The sequence below is a fragment of the Podarcis vaucheri genome (assembly GCF_965113315.1).
Source record: "Podarcis vaucheri genome assembly, chromosome: 4".
NCBI classification, from domain to species: Eukaryota; Metazoa; Chordata; class Lepidosauria; order Squamata; family Lacertidae; genus Podarcis; species Podarcis vaucheri.
The window spans coordinates 16,636,462-16,655,687 of record NC_138762.1 but is presented as its reverse complement, the minus strand read 5'-3'; the positions used below and the strand labels follow the sequence as shown (position 1 = coordinate 16,655,687).

Genomic DNA, 19,226 nt, shown 5'->3' with positions numbered 1-19,226 from the left:
TCGCAGTGGTGTACTTGGCTCTCTCTGTTCTCATTTCATCCTCACAACAACCCAGTGAGGTAGGCTGACTGGTCCAACAACACTAGTGAGGTTACATGGCCAGGCAGGGATTTGAACCCTAGTGTCCCAGCTCCTAGTCCTATACTCTAACCACTACACCACACGGTCTCTCTAGGGAGATCCAGTGAAGGCCAACGGGGCACAGCTGTCCCACTTCTGCCCTGCTAGTTTTGCACTTCGGTCCTTGTGACACAACAGGTAAATGAAGAAACCCCACTTCTGTTTTTTTTTAAAATGATATTTATTGAAAAAAGTTTTTTTTAAAAAATTACAAAGAAAAAAGACAAAACAGAAAAATAAAAATAAAAAATAAAACCATCATTTTCAAATTCTCCACTTTCATCACCTTCTTTCTATGACCTCCTCCTCCTCCCTTTTCTTGTATCTTGATTAATAGTTGTCACAGCAAATCCTTTCCATAATTCATAGCATTCTGTCATTACATTACCTTACTCTAATTTCATCTTATCTTATAAAAAACCTTAAAGCTTTTAAATCTTATTTTTACCAACTTCTCATAACCATTACCTTTTTACCTAATTCTTTAAACATTTTTACAAGAGCCAAGTAATTTCATTTCAACAGTTTTCTAACATTCATCAATTTTATAAAATATTCCTAATGATAGGAAAAAAAGTAAGAACAATCCAATCTTCTTCCAGCGTCCCTTCCTCCTGGTCCCGGGTTTGTCAGTCCTTTTTATCCCATTAGTCTGGCACATTAACCTGGTGATCTTATATCCGAGGCCTTCAAGTCTCTTCCATGTCCCTTCTTCATATTTTCCTTTCACTCATGGGAACTCCAGCTTGGTAGTGTTTTTGACCCTTTTCAACAAATCAGCCCCTTTCCCATAGTCCAGACTAGACTCCATGTGGTATTTTAAGACATGTTTCCAATTCCCTCCAAAATTGGGAGCCCCCACAGCTCCAAACATCTGACGGCCCATTGCCAGACTCGGAAAGTCCAAACGTCTCTGCATAGGGGGATCAGTCCAACCCCCCATTTCCAATTCAGTCCAAACTTTATCTTTCCAAATCTGGTTTTTTCCAAGTTCATTTGTCAAATCCAAAGGCTCATTTTCCTGCAGGGCCAAAAGTTCCTCCCTTTCTGGCTCCCAAGATTCAGCAACATCCTCTTCTCTCAACTGTTCTATCATGGCGCACTCCTGTTTAAGTTCCTGGGTGGGACCCCACTTCTGGAAGGAACCACAGTTGTTTCCTCCGCCATCCCCTCTCCATCCCAACCCCCCTGGAATTTACCTGGGCACACCTTCCTGCTCCATTGAGGGGTTTTTCTCATGCCAGTTTTCATAAAGAGATCTGCCTTCAAAGCCTTCATCGGGGCTTGGTATCTATTAAAACATAGTAAGTTTTGCAAACATGAAAACGAAAGCGATGGGCAACAAACAAGCTGCCCTCTTCCTATTCCATGGGAAACAAGAGACAGGAAGCAGAAAGAACTTCCTCCCCCCCATCAGTTTTATTGCTTGCCTTCCCCCACCCCATTCCCAAAGCACCACAGAGCAGGTAGTGATATAAAAGAACAGGAATGCAATCACAAAACAGTAATTTGAAAAACAACCACCACATTAGCACCTGCCAATCAAAGACAGAACAGCAACAAAGTTGGAGACAACAATGGCTGTATCTCAAAGCAAATAAAAAGTTTTCAGATTGCACTGTTAGAGGCTGGTGGGTTTTTTTGCCCAACTGGGAGTTCCATAAATGTGCCCGTTCATTCATGTCCTAAAATTTATACACCGCTTGATTGTAAGTACAGTGGTAATAAATAATAAATTATTATTAATATTATAAATCTATTATGTTTCTTCTTAGAGTTCATTTCCCCCCTTCCTCTTCTTTTATTTTACCTCTTTAGTCAGATTATATACCAGGCTATACATCAGTGGGGTGCAGTCAACTCGAAGGGTGTAGTTGCCTGAAAGAGAAGTAATATCAATTAATTGCAGTGTATCATGCCTTTCCTCCGGGGAGGTCAAGCTCTCCTCCCCGTTTTATCCTCACAACAACCCTGTGAGGTAGGTTGGGCGGAGAGGCAGTGACCCAATCAAAGTTGCCCAGCGATCTTCACAGCTGGGTGGGGATTAAAACCCTGGTCTCCTGGATCATAGCCCGTCACCCTAACCACTATGCCACACGGGTAGTTGCCACTCTACTGTCTTTTAGATAGCTCAGTTGGTAGAGCACGAGACTCTGGATCTTAGGGACATGGGTTTGAGCCCCACGTTGGGCAAGGGGGTCCTTTTTTATTTTTTATTTTTATAATCATATTTATTAAAATTTCCAATAATACCAGAATAAGAAAATAAGAAAGATGAAGAAAAGAAAGAAAAAGAGAAACCAGTTTAGACCCTTCTTTTCATAACCTTCTTTCTGGGACTTCCTCCTTCCCCTCCCGACTGTATTCCCCTTTCCCTAAGTTGGTTCCACAAGTTCTCATCCCCAATTTAAGCCTAATATATTTTACTCATAGACCAATTTAAATTTACACCATCTTAACGTCACTCCTCGTCTTATAATAGAACAAAATTTTCCCCCCAAGATCAGCTCTCATTCCTTCCACGAGTTCCCCCTTTCTAAAAAAAGAAAAAACAGAAACGTATAATATCAAAGTTATAAAGAGAAAAGTTCAAAAAGTTGGTTACAAAGCCTTTGGATTCTAAGATTCCCCCTCCCTTCCCCGGTTTTGATTCCCCATGTCCGTTTGTCTGTATGTTGTCGGCCTGGAGATCTTAAGTCCACAGCCAAATTTTTCTCAGTCCATCTTGCTGGTTTCTTCAGATTTGGTTGTTTTAATGATGTTTAACTTCAAAAATCCAATCTAATAGAGGCCTTTAATTTTCTTTAGTCTTTTGTTGCTCCTCCCGTTGTTCTTTCCGTGTCGTATTCAGTCATTTGCTCTTTTATTTCTTGGTTTCTCAGGTTTCGTCTTGTTCAGCTGTCAAAACATTCTTGTTCCAAAATTTAATGTCTCTACAGAGGTTTGTTATTCAGGGACAAAGACTTACGTCCAGTTCCTTTCTTGCTTCAATAGAAGATTCTATTGTATTATGGTCACCTCTGTAGACAAAATAATATTTCAGTTCTGCAGCTTTCCCAGGAGATAAGACCTGTGCACATCCCAGAGTAGTTTTCCACATACGACACTTGTAATGTCCCGAAACCCCTCTAGAGGGATTACAGTAACTTTGTATCCTCTAATCCAAAAGTCAATTTGTTGTTTCTTTTTCCCAGACAGTTTATATCCATATTTATATCAAATTGTAACAAAATTAACCAGCAAAGAACTTGTAGCAAAGTCCTCTTTATATTTTCCAGTTTTGACAGCTCCTTTGACAGCTGTCAAAATCTCCATCTCTCTTCGCCAGGCTATCCGAATCGCCCCGGTTCCCAGGGGGGGGGGGTTGCTTTTTTCTCCTCACCCTCGACTCCTCTCCTCCAGCACAGTTCTTATAATTCACATCGTGGAGTTGATAATTTTTGTCATCAATAAGCTTCTGAATCGATCTTGGTTTCTCAGTCCTTGTTTTAGCATGTTTACAATCAGGGAGGGGACTGACTTCCTTTTTTGGATCCCCTCCCGCTCGTGCCAAATCCGGAAAAAATTTTCTTTTTTCCTCCTTTTATACCCGGTTGCCCAATTACTCACGGGTTGTTGATCAATTGTCCGAATTTCCTTTGGAAGAAGCCAGCGCTCTCCGCCGGATGGCATGCGGCTGCGCCCGGCAGGGGAAGCGGAGGACTCAAAGCACCACGCCACTCCCCGGCGCCCGATCCGTAGCCTTTAAAAAGGCTCCTTCACGAGCCGGGAGGGCGATAACGGTGCCAGCCGAGTCACCATGTCCACGGGATCCGTTCCCGTGGTTTCTAAGGGTCCCCGCGTCGCCGGCGCGGTAGGACCCAGCCCCTGCCGAGCCGACTCCCTCCGGAGCTCGGAGGGAGTCCGCCATTCGGCGATGGCGCTAACCCGGAAGTCCTGGGCAAGGGGGTCCTGAATTGCAGAAGGTTGGACTGGAAGAATCTTCCACCTCTATGATTCTATTCCATGACTATTAAATGGGGCCTGAATATGAAAATCATGAAGTTGTTTTAAAGGTCTATATGCGCATTTGTATATAGACCTTTAAAACAACTTCATGATTTTCATATTCAGGCCCCATTTAATAGTCATGGAATAGAATCATAGAGGTGGAAGATTCATATGCACATTTGTCCAGTAGTGATGTATGGAAGTGAGAGCTGGACCATAAAGAAGGCTGATCGCCGAAGAATCGATGCTTTTGAATTATGGTGCTGGAGGAGACTCTTGAGAGTCCCATGGACTGCAAGAAGATCAAACCTCTCCATTCTGAAGGAAATCAGCCCTGAGTGCTCACTGGAAGGACAGATCGTGAAGCTGAGGCTCCAGTACCTTGGCCACCTCATGAGAAGAGAAGACTCCCTGGAAAAGACCCTGATGTTGGGAAAGATGGAGGGCACAAGGAGAAGGGGACGACAGAGGACGAGATGGTTGGACAGTGTTCTCGAAGCTACCAGCATGAGTTTGCCCAAACTGCGGGAGGCAGTGGAAGACAGGAGTGCCTGGCGTGCTCTGGTCCATGGGGTCACGAAGAGTTGGACACAACTAAACGACTAAACAACAACATGCGCATTTGTGCAACCTGTGGCAGAGCATGCACCAATCGCCACTAATGGAAGGCTCTTTAATCCAAGGGACAGCTTCCATAAACAGAAGGGAAAGGAGGGGATTCTAGCTGTCAACTTTTCCCTTTTCTTGCGAGGAATAAGGGAATTTCCCTTTAAAAAAGGAAAACGTTGACAGCTATGTATCTGCAATCCCTGCACCCCCTTAATCTGTTCCATAGAGTTGGGGGCCATTTGGAACTGTGGGAGGCAACAGAAATTTAAGACCTTTTTTTCCCCAATCCCAGAAGCCTCCACTAGCCTCCAAAGAGCAGAGGATACAACCCATCTTTTTAAATTTCTAGTTTGAGTTTCTTTTTTCTTCTTCAATTTTTTAAAATTAATTTTCCACATTTATAACAGAAATTACCGTACATACAAAACACATAAAAAAGAGAAACACATTACAATACTAAAGAAAAACAAGAAAAACACTTATTACTTCTAAGACCTAATATAACTTTCATTGTTTACTGACTTCCTCAAATCCTCCCTAACTGAATTTCATTGTATCATTGTAACAGTTCTCCAAGATCATATTTCTAATAAAATTAACTCCTTCAGTTCACTATCTCTTCTCTTTTGAGTTTCACTGCATGTTGTTGTATTTTCTGATGCACACTGGCCTGAATGCTTTATTGGGTTGTATTCAACTAAGTTTTATTCAGATCAAACCCAGGACTCAGCTACATTAGCAAAGATACAGCGATTTGAATGCACTATAAACATGTAACACCTGATGGCGCCAGAGAGCAGGAAATTTTAAAATGCGACTTTCCATAGAGATTTCTTCCTTTTGTCATAACAATCTAATCTTTGACTTATTTACCGCGGTTTCCCCCCTGTGTCTAGATCCACCCCCAATGAACTTAATGGACCAAATATTCATTTTAGTGGAGGAACAGAAGTGCAAATGAGGTCGCTGTTGCATCACATTACACCCACTGGTGCGAATGAAATTTAGCATGATGTGGTGGCATATTGATTTTTTTAAAAATCCACAGTTCCCCAACCCAAGGATTACATGTTTATGAAGTTTAACCCCAAAAGACAACTCAGTGACCACAGCCTTCTCATCCTCTATTAAAACTTGCATATATTTTACCTTCTATGGAGGAATCAGCATTGATATAGGCCACGCCACGCTCTTGCAGTATTTTGACATTTTCCTACAATGGAAATGAAGAAAATGTTTGTTCATGTTCATGCGTAAAATATTTCTCCATGGCGAAAATGCTGGACAGATGAAATTAGCTGAAATGTACAAAACAAATAATAAATGCTGGAAATGTAAGGGGAAAGAAGGTACTTTTTACCATATGTGGTGGGAATGTAAGAAAGTAAAAGACTTCTGGGAAATGATTTATAATGAGATTTTTAAAATGTTGAAATATACATTTGTAAAAAAACAAGAAGCCCTTTTACTAGGTATAGTAGGTACAGAGATTCACAAGCATGATTAAAAATTGTTTATATATGTGACAACTGCAGCAAGAATAGTATTAGCTCAATTTCCTCAGCATTTTCCTTATCACAAAAAAATCTGATCTTTTTAGGATGTGCGTTTATTGTACAAGAGTTCCAAACCGGCTGTAACTATGCAGTCTGAACTGGGCACTACAGTGGTACCTTGCTTCTCAAACTTAATCCATTCCAGAAGTCTGTTCCAAAACCAAAGCGTTCCAAAACCAAGGCGCGCTTTCCCATAGAAAGTAATGCAAAACAGATTGATCCATTCCAGACTTTTAAAAACGACCCCTAAAACAGCGATTTAACATGAATCTTTCTATCTAACGAGACAATTGATCCATAAAATGAAAGCAATAAACACTGCAGCCACACAATCAATCAATCAATCAATCAATCAGTAGCTGAACTGGGTTCCACACAGTCAGAAAAACAAAACAAAAAGAGCCACAAAAAAGCAAAGTAAATAGCAAAAACAGATAGACCTCAGCGTAACACTCAATACAGAAGTGTGGCACTCAAAACAGAAGCATAACACTCCAAACGGAGTGTGTTCGGCTTCCGGAAAAAGTTTGCAAACCGCAACACTTACTTCCGGGTTTGCAGTGTTTGGGTTCCAAGTTGTTTGAGTACCAAGGCATTTGAGAAGCAAGGTACCACTGTATGTGAATGGATCCTACTCAGAGACAGCGACCACCTGGAAGTGTCGTTCCTATTGATTTACCTCAGCCCACTCTGTAGATCCTATCAAGCCAAACTCCTCAGCATCCCAGCTGGCAAATATCACCGTTCTCCTAGGCCTCCATCCTGCAGTTGAGATATTGAGAGCATCATTACGAACACAATATATTTGTTTATTAAAAACCATTTCTAAACCACTTAGCATTTCAAAAACCTCCTCAGCAGCGCATGACACGCGAGATATAAAAGCCACTATTGATTTAAAACAAAAATACAAATGGAAACCATAAAACAAAGGCAAATAAAATAAAACTAAAATAAAAGCACCTAAAACAGAAATTCAGGGGATTCATACATGAAACACAGGGTCCTGTCTTGTGGGTCAGGGGTGGCCTAGGCAAAAGGAGAAGGCTTTACAAGACGTTTGAAGCAATGAATGGTTGCTGTGTCGTGTACGGCAGAAGGAAGACATTCTGAAAGGGCATTTCACAGTATAGGGGCAGCAGCAAAAAAATTTGACCATTCTTGGGGTTCACTGCGGTGTGAGATTCTGTAGGGTGCGATGCCATGAATATAATTTCCCCGAAAATGATCTCACACCATAGCTGTCAACTTTTCCCTTTTCTTGCGAGGAATCCTATTCGAAATAAGGGAATTTCCCTTAAAAAAAGGAAAAGGTTGACAGCTATGCCAGGTCTATACAGGGGCAAATGGTCTTTCAAGTCACCTGGTTCTGAGTTCTTAAGAAAATTATATGTTAACTTAAATTATATGTTAACCTTGGCAGCTGATCAAAAGCCAGGAAAAACTTGGCACAGGTGCAATATGTGTGTGTCTGCGTCAGCGGTCAGCAAACTTATTCAGCAGGGGGCTGGTTCACTGTCCCTCTGACCTTGTGGGGGGCGGGACTATATATATATATATTTGGGGGGAGGATGAATGAATCCCTATGCCCCACAAATAACCCAGAGACACATTTTAAATAAAAGGGCACATTCTACTAGTGTAAAAACATGCTGATTCCTGGGCCGTCCGCAGGCCGGATTTAGAAGGCGATTGGGCCAGATCCGGCTCCCAGGCCTTAGTTTGCCTACCCATGGTCTAGGTGTTTTAGACAACAATCTGGCCACTGCATTCTGCGCCAGCGCTCTCTCTCTCTCTCTCTCTCTCTCTCTCACACACACACACACACAGCTCATCAGAGGATGAAGCTAGTGGTGAAAATAACCTTGAGGTAGGCCTTTTTCTGAGTGGGATCAGGACCAGAATTTAACAGGAGGGAGCTGCAAGAGTATGTTTCAATGTATGTTCCTTGATTTGTTGTAAGAGGGAATGCTTGTTTTCCTCTCCAACTGACAGTCAGCGTTCTGTGGCTACTGAACGGGCTCAGTTTCATTGGGCTAAGGCATACTTTTTTTTGGAGGGGAAGTTTTGCCCTTCTGAAGTGCCTTTTGCAGATTTTTTTGTACTACTGCCAATCTCAGGGTCCCTCAGGCATGTTGATTCCTCCTCCTATTATTGTTGTTGTTGTTGTTGTTGTTGTTGTTGTTGTTATTATACTGTCATATAACCGCAGGTTTCAGGGCAGTTCACAGGATAAAATCAGAATATAAAACCACAAAATACATAATCAAAATAACAACAACAACATCAACCCAATAACCTCCCCCCAAACCATTATAAAAAGGCCATGTTGTCAGTGTCCCATTTTGGCTACATTCCTATCAGCACTCACAACCTGAGCTTGCTATCAACTGGAGTGATTTGTATCATGCTTCTTTACCCATTAAGATGCCGTATTCTTCTGCAAAATGTTATTCACACCAAATCGAGCAAGTCCTTTGCAGTTCTGACTTGGTCGTTTAACAACAACAACAAGCCATTGTTCCTTAAAGCCTCTCCATCATCAATAAAACAATTCAAAGGCAAGACATTTGCATGCCCTGTTCTTTTCTGCTTGTCAGTCCTTGTGGCTGCTTAAATCAGACCTGAGCAATCTCAGTGCATGCAGGATTGCCGCTGTTACAGGAAATAATGAAAACAGACTGAAACCCTCTAAATTGCAAGGATTTTTGTTTCAATTTTTGTTTCGTTTTGGATTTTAGGAAGCTTCCTTATACCAAAGTAGACCATTGTTCCATCTACCCCAGCATTGTCTGCACTGACTGGCAGCAGCTCTGCGGGATTTTAGGCAGGAGTATCTCCCAGCCCTACCTAGAGATGCTGGGATTTGAACCCAGGACCTTATGCTCTGCTGCTGAGCAGTGGCCTTTCCTTGCAAAGGTTCTGCATTTTGCTACATAACATTGCATATTAGATAGTTCAAAAGACACACACAATATAGTAATAAAAAAAAAATCTGTACCCAAAATCACATCCCCAAGATAGCCCAAACCAGAATAAATTATGTCTAAATAGGGGGAATCGCCCTAATGCATTCTATTGTTATCAGTTATTCAGGTTGCAGAATTCAGGTCGTCTCCCTCCCCGAGTGCAGAATTTGAACTGCTGTCCTACAGAACTCATTTTACAAAGTGACAAACTAATAAACAGAAAAAACTATTTTGTAACAGTGTTTACACCAGGGGGTGGCAGGGAAGATGTAGATCATACAAGGATAAAATGAGGAACCCTTCCCCCAACCTTACATTAGACGCCCAATCTTTACTATCCCAAATGAAGAATCATATATGCAAAACATCCCAGTGTACGGATTATAGGGTCCAAAAGGTGATTGGCTGCATGTCTTGCATCCCACCCATACCAGTATTTTGCACCTGGATCCAGGAGGTCCCACAACCATGGGTGCCCATGAATGTCAGTAATTCCTTCTTCCATTGCTGGGTCACATGATTCCATGTTTACATTCCATACTGCTGCAAGTGTGGGAATGGAACTCAGACTAGAGAACTTCTGTTCTTTGTTCTTTTTGTTCTCTGCTCTCCGACAGAGAAGACGTGTGTGAGAGATGCTGTTCACACCAGCCATGTTTTGTTGTTTTAATTTGCTATAAAGAATAAAATCGTGATGACACATTCCTTCACCGTCTGGCTACTTGCAGAACTCTGCTAAAGCGTGCACACAACTCCACTGGATGTGTGTCGCAGTGTCGTCCGTACAGGGGACGTACGGAAAATGCTATGTGTTTAAGTTTTTTCCTGCTTCCCCTTCATAGACGACAGGTTATGGGCCCAGGCTCCTCCGGCATTTCGGCACAGCTACTCACCTTCAGTAGCAAGTAAAGCTCTGCTGGATGAAGTACAATTGCCTCTGGTCTATTTTTTTGGAAACTCTGCTACATGTTTAAGTTTTTTCCTGCTCCCCCTTCATGCACAACAACTCAACCCCTTCTTGGGGAATTTTGTGGGTGTTTGGGCATCCAGGGCCCCAGGGAGTTGGCACCTATGGCTGGGCTGGACTCAAGTAGCAAGTTCTGCTAGCAGAAGCCTAGGCTTTCCTCTCCATCTCCTCCTCCCTATGCACCCCTCAAAAATGCCTCAGGATAGGGGGTGGAAGAACCCGCAGAACAGCTCACAGGAAGACGAGATGTTGGGTGGATGGATGGATCCTTGAACTGACAGATTTTTAGGTTCTGCATTCTTCTTGTCTCACCTTGCTGCTTCAGCTTTCCAAAGCTTCGGACAATCTCGTGAACGACAGCCGCTCCGCTCTGTGGGTCAATCCCACCAAAAACCCAAGAGTCTCGGTGGCCACCTAGGATAACATACCTGTCTGGATCAATGGAATTGAGGATTAATTTTTTAGTGGGCACAATAAATCATGGTGAGAGTTCTACTTAAGGGCCCCTCTGAAGATAACCTGGAGCTAGAGATGAGAGGTTCTGACCATTTTGGTCTCCCTTTCTCATCCTTCCAATCTTTCGTTCCGTTCCCACATCAGTTTGCAATTTGATTTAAAAAGTCCTCATGAAAATTCACCAGCATTTTAGCTTCACTTTCCCCTAATGTACGTTTTTATATGCTGTTTTGTCTGATATACATATTTGCAGAGACATTCCCCCTAACAAATTGCATTTTTATAGGCTATGTTCAGTAATAAATGCATTTAAATGCACACTTCACCCCAGTATGTGCCTTTTTTCTGTAGCACATTTTTCTGTAGCTGGAGAAGTGTGCTTCAATTTGGAGATGTGTGAATTCTGAAGGATGGCTGGACTTTGGCTCTATGATGAAAGGAGGAATAGCAGGATAAAAACAAATAAATAGACGTGGTTTTGACTAGACAGCCTTGCATGGCTCAAGACCTCGATATCTTTCAGAACATATCTTCAGAACATACCTACCCAGACCCTTCAATTTGAGGTCCCTCTTCGGCCTCTGAGGGAAGTTTAAAGTGAGGGGGCCTTTTCAGTTGTGGCTCCCTGCATGTCTAATGCTGTCCCCAAAAAGGCACCAACGAGGTACCATCATTAATTTCCTTCAGCATCTTCTAGACAGCATCTGATGGATTATGACAGTTATGGTGTCTATGATAGTACTTTTTTGCCACTGAAGTTTTTACTGTTGTTTCGCTGGATTTATTTTATAGGTTACTCTATGGCATTTGTTATTTCCCCCCAGTTTCTCTATGCTCTTAAAGTTACTTTAAGGCTTTTTACATGAATGCCTTGTGGGTTGGGCATTTCGGCTTGAGTGTTCCGGTTCGTAAACCTTTTTTAGAAGCCGAGCGGCTGACACGGCTTCCGATTGAGTGCAGGAAGCTCCTGCAGCCAATCGGAAGCTGTGCCTTGGTTTCTGAATGCTTTCGGAAGTCTAATGGGCTTCCGGAACAGATTCTGTTCGAGAACCAAGATACAACTACCGTATTTTTCGTCCCATAGGACGCACCGGCCCATAGGACGCACTTAGTTTTTTTGGGGGGGAAATAAAGGAAAAAATTGTTTCCTTTATTTCCCCCCCCCAAAAAAAAAACAGGTTGGGGAACAGCGGGATGGCAGCGCTGCGCCTCCCTGCTGTCCCCCTAGCTTGTGGGGCTGCCCGATGTCTTCCCAAAGCATGGGGTGCTCTGCTTTCAGCGCGCCCCGCGCTCCGGGAAGCAGGCTGCTATTCGCAGCCTAGAGAGCCCTGCGGATATCTGCCCGGTGGCGAGGCGCTCTGCTTCAGGGCGCCCCGCGTGCCCGGCAGCAGGCTGCTATCTGCAGCCGAGGGAGCCCTGCGGGACCTCCCGCGGGCTCCCCAGGCCTGCTGATAGCTTGCTGAAGCCTGGAGAGTGAGAGGGGTTGGTGCGCACCGACCCCTCTCGCTCTCCAAGCTTCAGCGAAAGCCTGCATTCGCCCCATAGGACGCACCCAGATTTCCCCTTCATTTTTGGAGGGGAAAAAGTGCGTCCTATAGGGCGAAAAATACGGTGTATTAGGAAAAAATAGCATTATTATTAAAACAGGAGTCGGATCATTGGTCCATCTAGTCTGGAGGGCTGGCTAAATTTGAAGGACTTCCTGGATTTCAGGTGAAAGCCTTTCTTATCTCTACACAGGAATGCCAGGGGCATTTATCATACAAACCATGCATTCTACCTCTGAACTACAACCCTGCCGCTGGCTTGATCCCACAGAGAACGTGAGCAAGGGAATGGCTTTACCTGGCTCTGTTGTACCTTGGAGAGTACCGATCACATTGTAAATTCTTCTTACTTCTTTGATGCTGTGGACATGCATTTTGACTTTGCTAATGGAAGTGCAATATATATAAAAAAATCAAGTGTCAGGTTAAGAAATAAATGCATGTTTTAGACTTTAAGGTCAGAACGGATTAAGGCTGAAATTCTGCACAGTTATAGTCCTGTATAAATTACAAAATATCATTTTCAGAAGGTGGACTTAGTTGTAACACCAGATGAGAGCCACTTTTTTTTTTGAACCTGTGTGCTCATCTTTCTAGATGGAGTCCAACATGTAAGCATCCATCAGCGAAACAGAAATTGTTGGCAGAATGGATTCTCCTTCCCTCTGCAGTCCCCCCATCGCGCCCCACCCAAAGTGCTTTGAAGGGTTTGAGGCGACCATTTGAAGCAGATCTGAGGGGAAGGGGGTGCTGTGGGCTGCAGAGGGAAGAAAGAAAGCGGAAGTCCCAGCAATGATGAGGTCATATGCAAAAGCAGCAATGAGGTCATATATATTTCCCTAGTGAGGGAATTCCAAAGTTGAGGGGCCACCACCGAGAAGACCCTGTTTATGTATCTGCTACTCTAGCATCTTCTATGGGTCAAAAAGGTAAAGGGTGCCGCTGTGGTCTAAACCACTGAGCCTCTTGGGCTTGCCGATCAGAAGGTCAGTGGTTCGAATCCCCGCAATGGAGTGAGCTCCCATTGCTCTGTCCCAGCTCCTGCCAACCTAGCAGTTCAAAAGCACGCCAGTGCAAGTAGATAAATAGGTACCACTGTGGTGGGAAGGTAAACGGCGTTTCTGTGCACTCTGGCTTCCGTCACGGCGTTCCATTCTGCCAGAAGCAGTTTAGTCCTGCTGGCCATGTGACCCACATGACACTGGCTCCCTCGGCCTGAAAGCGAGATGAGCACTGCAACCCCACAGCCTCCTTTGACTGGACTTAACCATCCAGGGGTCCTTTACCTTTACCTTTCTACCAGTCAGCCAGAAAGCAGGAGTACAAACAATGATCTTCTCAGTGGCTGCTCCCAGACTTTGAAACTCCCTCCCTAGAGAAGTTATTGATTTGCTCCCTCCTTATTGTTCTTCCAGCAAGTGAATATTTTTTTGCTCCAACAGGATTTTGGGAACTGACTGCTTTCCATTAAAGGGCTGCTGCCGTGCTGTTTCTTTTATTGTAATTATTGGTATGTTTTGAACAAGTTTTATATATGCACATCATTTTAATTCCATCAATATGTAATTGTATTTTAATGATTGATTTTTTCCATGTTTTTAGTGGTAATTGAGTTTATATGTAAGCTGCCTTGAGTCCCGTCAGGAAAAAGGTGGCGTATGAGTAAATAAATAAAGTTCAGGTAGGCTCATACAAGTATAATAAGGTGGTCTTAAGTAGGGATCTTCGTTTGGTCCCAAACAAAGAGGATTGACAGACAGCCTTCATTACCTTAACCAACTAAACCTTTCTTATTCAGTGCGGATTCTGTGGCTCCATTTTCCTATTGACCATTTACTCAACATCACAAGATTATATTCTCCTCCCACCTTTTTGAAGAACTTCCTATGAAGCCTGGCCCAACGTTGTAAGGCACAGAGAGGTTTCCCTTCCAGCTGTCATCTGGCGGGGGTGGTCCTCCCATGTCCCTGTTGGAAAAAGATAACATTACAGTTGGCATCCATCCGAGAAAGAAGTAGGAGCAATTGTGTGATCCTCCTTACAAAAATTCCAAAACTGAAGTAACTTCTGGCATGTAGGCTTCCAGAGTATTCCCCCCACCCCCAAGTCCCTCTTTTGGCACTTCCATTTTGTAACTGCGAAACCCCAAAGGGTAATGATTGGCAAATAAAAATTGGAAGGCGAAAAGACTTCAGGCATAACCAAGCTTTCAAACTTGGTCGTGGGTTGTTTTGTCTGGAATATCACTTACCAGCTGAGTGCCACAGGGTGGAAGAACTTGTTTCCTAGAATGCCTACGGCTAGAGATGGGTGATCCACTAGGAAGACCCATCTGGTGCAGAAGGATCAAGAGAGAAGAGGAAAACCCAAACTTACCAGCAACCATAAGGAACACAAGAACTTAAGAGGAGACTTCCTGGATCAATACAAATCCCTATCCAGTCCAGAATCATGTTCTCACAGCGACTGACCAAATGTCTATGGGGAGTCTGCAAGCTGGACCTAAATTCACCCTATTTGTGATCTCCAGCCAGGGGTGTACGAAGTGGGGGGCGGAGGGGGTGGTTCACCCCTGCACCGTGCTGGGGAGGGGTGAGAAGATGGCCCACTGCCTCCCCCCAGCTGTAGAGCGGCGGAGGATGTGCATGCAGTCAGTGTGGGTGCCATTCAGGGCGTGTCCACATAGTGTCCGTATGGGCTGCCGCTTGCGTACAGGCTGCCGCGCATGCGTCACCGGGCGGTTCATCCTTCCTCCACCACTGTTTCCAGCAACTGGTATTCAGAGACCTACTGCTTCCAACAGAGGATGTGAAACACAGCATGGGAAGTAGCCACAGGAAATTGTCTAACCCTCTTACAAAACCACCTAAGTTGGTGGCCATCAGTACTTCTTGGAGGAGTGAAAGGAGGCAGTTTTGGAGGCATGGGATGGTTCCACTGGACGCTATTGCTTTTGGTACAGGGACACCATACAATAATAATAATTTATTATTTATACCCCACCCATCTGGCTGAGTTTCCCCAGCCACTCTGGGCTGCTTCCAATCAAGTGTTTAAAAATACAGCGTTAAATATTAAAAACTTCCCTAAACAGGGCTGCCTTCAGATGCCTTTTTAAGATAAGATAGCTGCTTATTTCCTTCACATCTGAAGGGAGGGCGTTCCACAGGGCAGGCGCCACTACCGAGAAGGCCCTCTGTGTTATGACCCGAGAAACAAGACCTTAGGAACCTCCAACACAGATTACTACAATGTACTCCTTGTGGATCTCCCCTTGAAGATAGTTCCCAAGCCATAGAATACCAATGCAGAACAGTGCATCGTTTTCCGCTTATTACTTTTTGAAGGAAAATCTGGAATGCAAAAGTCTGTAATGCAGAAACAAGCAAGGCAAAAGAAAAAGAAAGAAAAAAAAAACCTGAAATGAAAAAGTAACTTTACGATTCCTGTATATATACAGTTTCCATATAAAGGAGGAGGAGAAAACGAAGAAAATAACATAGGATTACAGCACACCAAAATAAGCTATATGGTTGCACATTATCTGTTGCAGTACAATAATAACCACTGGCCATTTTCCCAATGAAACTTTTACTTCCTTTGCCTGCCTTCTCTATATTTAATACTGTCAGTCATTTTCAACATAAATCCTGCTTTCACGGCCTATATTCTGCTCAATGGATCTCTGATTAATAGAGGGTACTTTTTGTCTGCACTTATGGCTGATTGCTTATCTATGTATAGCGGTTGGCCAGCGCAGCAATCATTTCTCCATCTCCACCCAATACTTCACTTTTAAGATTGCCAAACAAGATAACTATCACAACAGGAGTTAATCAATATCCTTTCATTTTCTTGACATTGCTTCTTTTTTAAAAATATAAAAATAAAAATACCAGCACACTTCCTCAAAATAAGTACAAAGTCAGCTCTTACGCCTCAATATACCCAATATTTATCTTCAACTTCTGGAAATAGGTAGCTCATTCTTTAAGATAGCAACTCAACAAGAGCCTTGTAGAAGCTTTTTTCATGATACAGACGTGGAATTTTGGAAGGGACCAGCCACCAAACTCATTTCCATGTCTCATCAGAAATCCTCCCCCCAAAATCCCACTTCCATTTATTTTATTAAGGGCTGTGTGTATACTTCTGATTATGCCATAATTTTATACATTTCCTTAAGAAAATTCTGCTAGCACAGAATGGCGCATCACAGAATGGAGTTGGCTTCACAAAGAACATGTCTCACCAGTTTTAAAATATTTGCACTCCTTCCCTATTAACACCCAGACTCAAGCAACTTCCCCCTCTCTTTAATGGCTCGGGATCTTCATATCTAAGGGGAAAAACTTCTCTCTTTCACCTCCCTATATCCTCACACCATCAAATAAGGTCTTGATGCAAATTTAGTAGTGTTCCAATGTCAGAACTGCTAAGGCACAGATTAGGGCCTTTACTGCTGTGGTGCCACTCAGATGTCGAGTTCTCCCTAAAAGGGATAAATTGCCCACCCTGTTTATGCCCTTCTGTGCCATAAGCAACATCAGAACATAAAAAAGAGCCTTCTGGATAAGGTATTTTGCCCATCTAGTCCAATATCCTGTTTTCACAGCAACCAACCAAATGTTTGTATATAATATTTTTTAAAAATTTCTTTTTTACAATTTAAAGCACTCATTTTTACATCCTTAAAATATCAATGACTCCCCTTCTCTTTCCATGGTTCATTTTACATATAATAAATCATTGCCTATTTTACAGAAACTATACCATTCAGCATTCCATTATTACATCCATCATACCTTATTTACACTGTTGATCTTATCTTAATGCTGTCAGCATTAAGTTATACAGTTATTTCCCATACATTCAATAAATGTTTTCCAATCTTCTCTAAACGTATGTTCTTCTTGTTCTCTTATTCTATATGTTAAGTCTGCAAGCTGCGCATATTCTGTCAATTTAAGTTGCCATTCTTCTTTGGTTGGGACCTCGCTCATTTTCCATTTTGGGGCTAATGAAACACAGGCTGCAGTAGTGGCATACATAAATAACATTTTTTGACACCTGGGGATTTCAGTCTGAGTTATCCCCAAAAGAAAGGACTCTGTTTTTTTGGAGGGTGGAAGGGGAAGTACTTTTAAACATTTTTTCAATTCATTATGGATCATTCCCCAGCACAGTCACACCTTGGATTACAGACGCTTCAATTTGTGTTTTTTCGGGTTACTTCCAGGTTTTGATGGTTGCGCATGCGCAGAAGCGCCAAATTGCAACCCGCGCGTGCGCAGACGCACAGACGTGGGTTGTGAACACTGTGGGTTTTGAACGTGCATCCCGTTTGGATCACGTTCGCAACCCGAGCGTCCACTGTACTCTTTTACCCTTTTACAAGTCTACCACATGTGAAAGAAGTAGAAGAAGAAGAAGAAGAAGAAGAAGAAGAAGAAGAAGAAGAAGAAGAAGAAGAAGAAGAATAGTAGTAGTAGTAGTAGTAGTAGTAGTTTGGATTTGATATCCCGCTTTATCACTACCTGAAGGAGTCTCAAAGTGGCTAACATTCTCCTTTCCCTTCCTCCCCCACAACAAACACTCTGTGAGGTGAGTGGGGCTGAGAGACTTCAGAGAAGTGTGACTGGCCCAAGGTCACCCAGCAGCTGCATGTGGAGGAGCGGGGAATCGAACCCAGTTCCCCAGATTACGAGTCTACTGCTCTTAACCACTACACCACACTGGCTCTCGTTCCCTCAAACTCATTACATCTACAGCACTTATCTGATTCAGCCTTATACGTATTAGCAAGCCTACTCGGAGTTCAACACCATCTGTAAATCATTTTCAAGTAGTTCTCCTCCAAAGAGTAACATGCTGTGAACTTCAAATCGCTTTTCCAGAGTCCCCCCTCCCAGAGGTTAAAATCTATATCATGACCTATATCTATTGCCCAGTGTGTCATTGAGGCTTTGACAAGCTCGTCTTTTACTTCCCACTAGCAGCCAACCAAATCTCTGTGGGAAGACAGCAAGGAAAAATCTTCCTAGTGCAATAATGTGGCTGAGAACCATGTAGACATACATGGACAAGATCACTCATGGCTCAGTTGGTAGAGCATGGGACTCTTAACGTAGGGGTTTGTGGATTCAAGCCCCACATTTGGTGAAAGATTGCTGAATCCCAGGGGGTTGAACTAGATGATCTTCAGCTTCCTTCCAACTAGGATTCTATGGCAACATAACGTATCTATGGGGCCGCCTCTCCTGGTATGCCCTGCAGAGGACCTTAAGGTCCATGAATAACCATAGTTTAGAGGTCCCGGGCCCTAAGGAAGTTAGACTATCCTCCACCAGGGCCAGGGCCTTATCAGTGAGAGCTCCGACCTGGTGGAATGCTCTGTCCCATGAGACTAGGGCCCTGCAGGATTTAACCTCCTTCCGTCAGGCCTCTAAGACAGAGCTATTCCTCTTGGCCTTTAATTTGAATTCAGCCTGATCCATTTATTTCCCTTCTCTTCCCTCCCCTTTTATGAAGATCACCTGCTCTGAGACCCCACAGCTAATTTCCCCCTGGCCTCCTCGCTGGCCCAAGTAGGACCAATTCAGCCAGCTAGCCCTGGGGATTATCTAATGCTTATTTCCCCTAAATTGATTTTTGAATTTTATTGTTATTCAGGTTTTTATACTGTATTTTATGCTGCTTTTATAATTAAGTGTTTTAAATTTTTTGTTAGCCGCCCTGAGCCCAGTTTTTGAACCGGGAAGGGCGGGGTATAAATAAAAAATTATTATTATTATAACATAACCCAATGCATGTCTAAGTGAGAAAAAAATCCCACGGTGGTCAATAGTTTGCTTCCTAAGAAGCAGGTTTAGCATTATAGCTTAAACTGGGGCAGGGGGCAGCACCTAGGATGGAGTTGCAAAAAAGGGGCTGTGAGTTACACAATGACCCACATACTTCAAGAACCCCAGACTTGCCAAAGTGAGAATAAAGTTCACGATCCATTTAGGAA

At 43.1% G+C, this 19,226-nt stretch overlaps 1 protein-coding gene across 3 annotated transcripts in view; it reads right to left on the bottom strand.

The window, feature by feature from the left end:
* The window catches only part of LOC309530353 (glutamate carboxypeptidase 2-like), a 52,493-nt gene that overhangs the window by 13,658 nt on the left and 19,609 nt on the right, over window positions 1-19,226 (bottom strand). For all 3 annotated transcript variants that reach the window (XM_082219249.1, XM_082219250.1, XM_082219251.1), the window contains exons 8-14: window positions 14,083-14,181; window positions 12,513-12,598; window positions 10,524-10,643; window positions 6,955-7,037; window positions 5,869-5,932; window positions 1,931-1,998; window positions 1,320-1,411 (exon numbers count right to left, since the gene is read on the bottom strand). In XM_082219249.1, coding sequence (XP_082075375.1) covers window positions 1,320-1,411; window positions 1,931-1,998; window positions 5,869-5,932; window positions 6,955-7,037; window positions 10,524-10,643; window positions 12,513-12,598; window positions 14,083-14,181 — 612 coding nt within the window. The remainder of the gene's footprint in view (window positions 1-1,319; window positions 1,412-1,930; window positions 1,999-5,868; window positions 5,933-6,954; window positions 7,038-10,523; window positions 10,644-12,512; window positions 12,599-14,082; window positions 14,182-19,226) is intronic.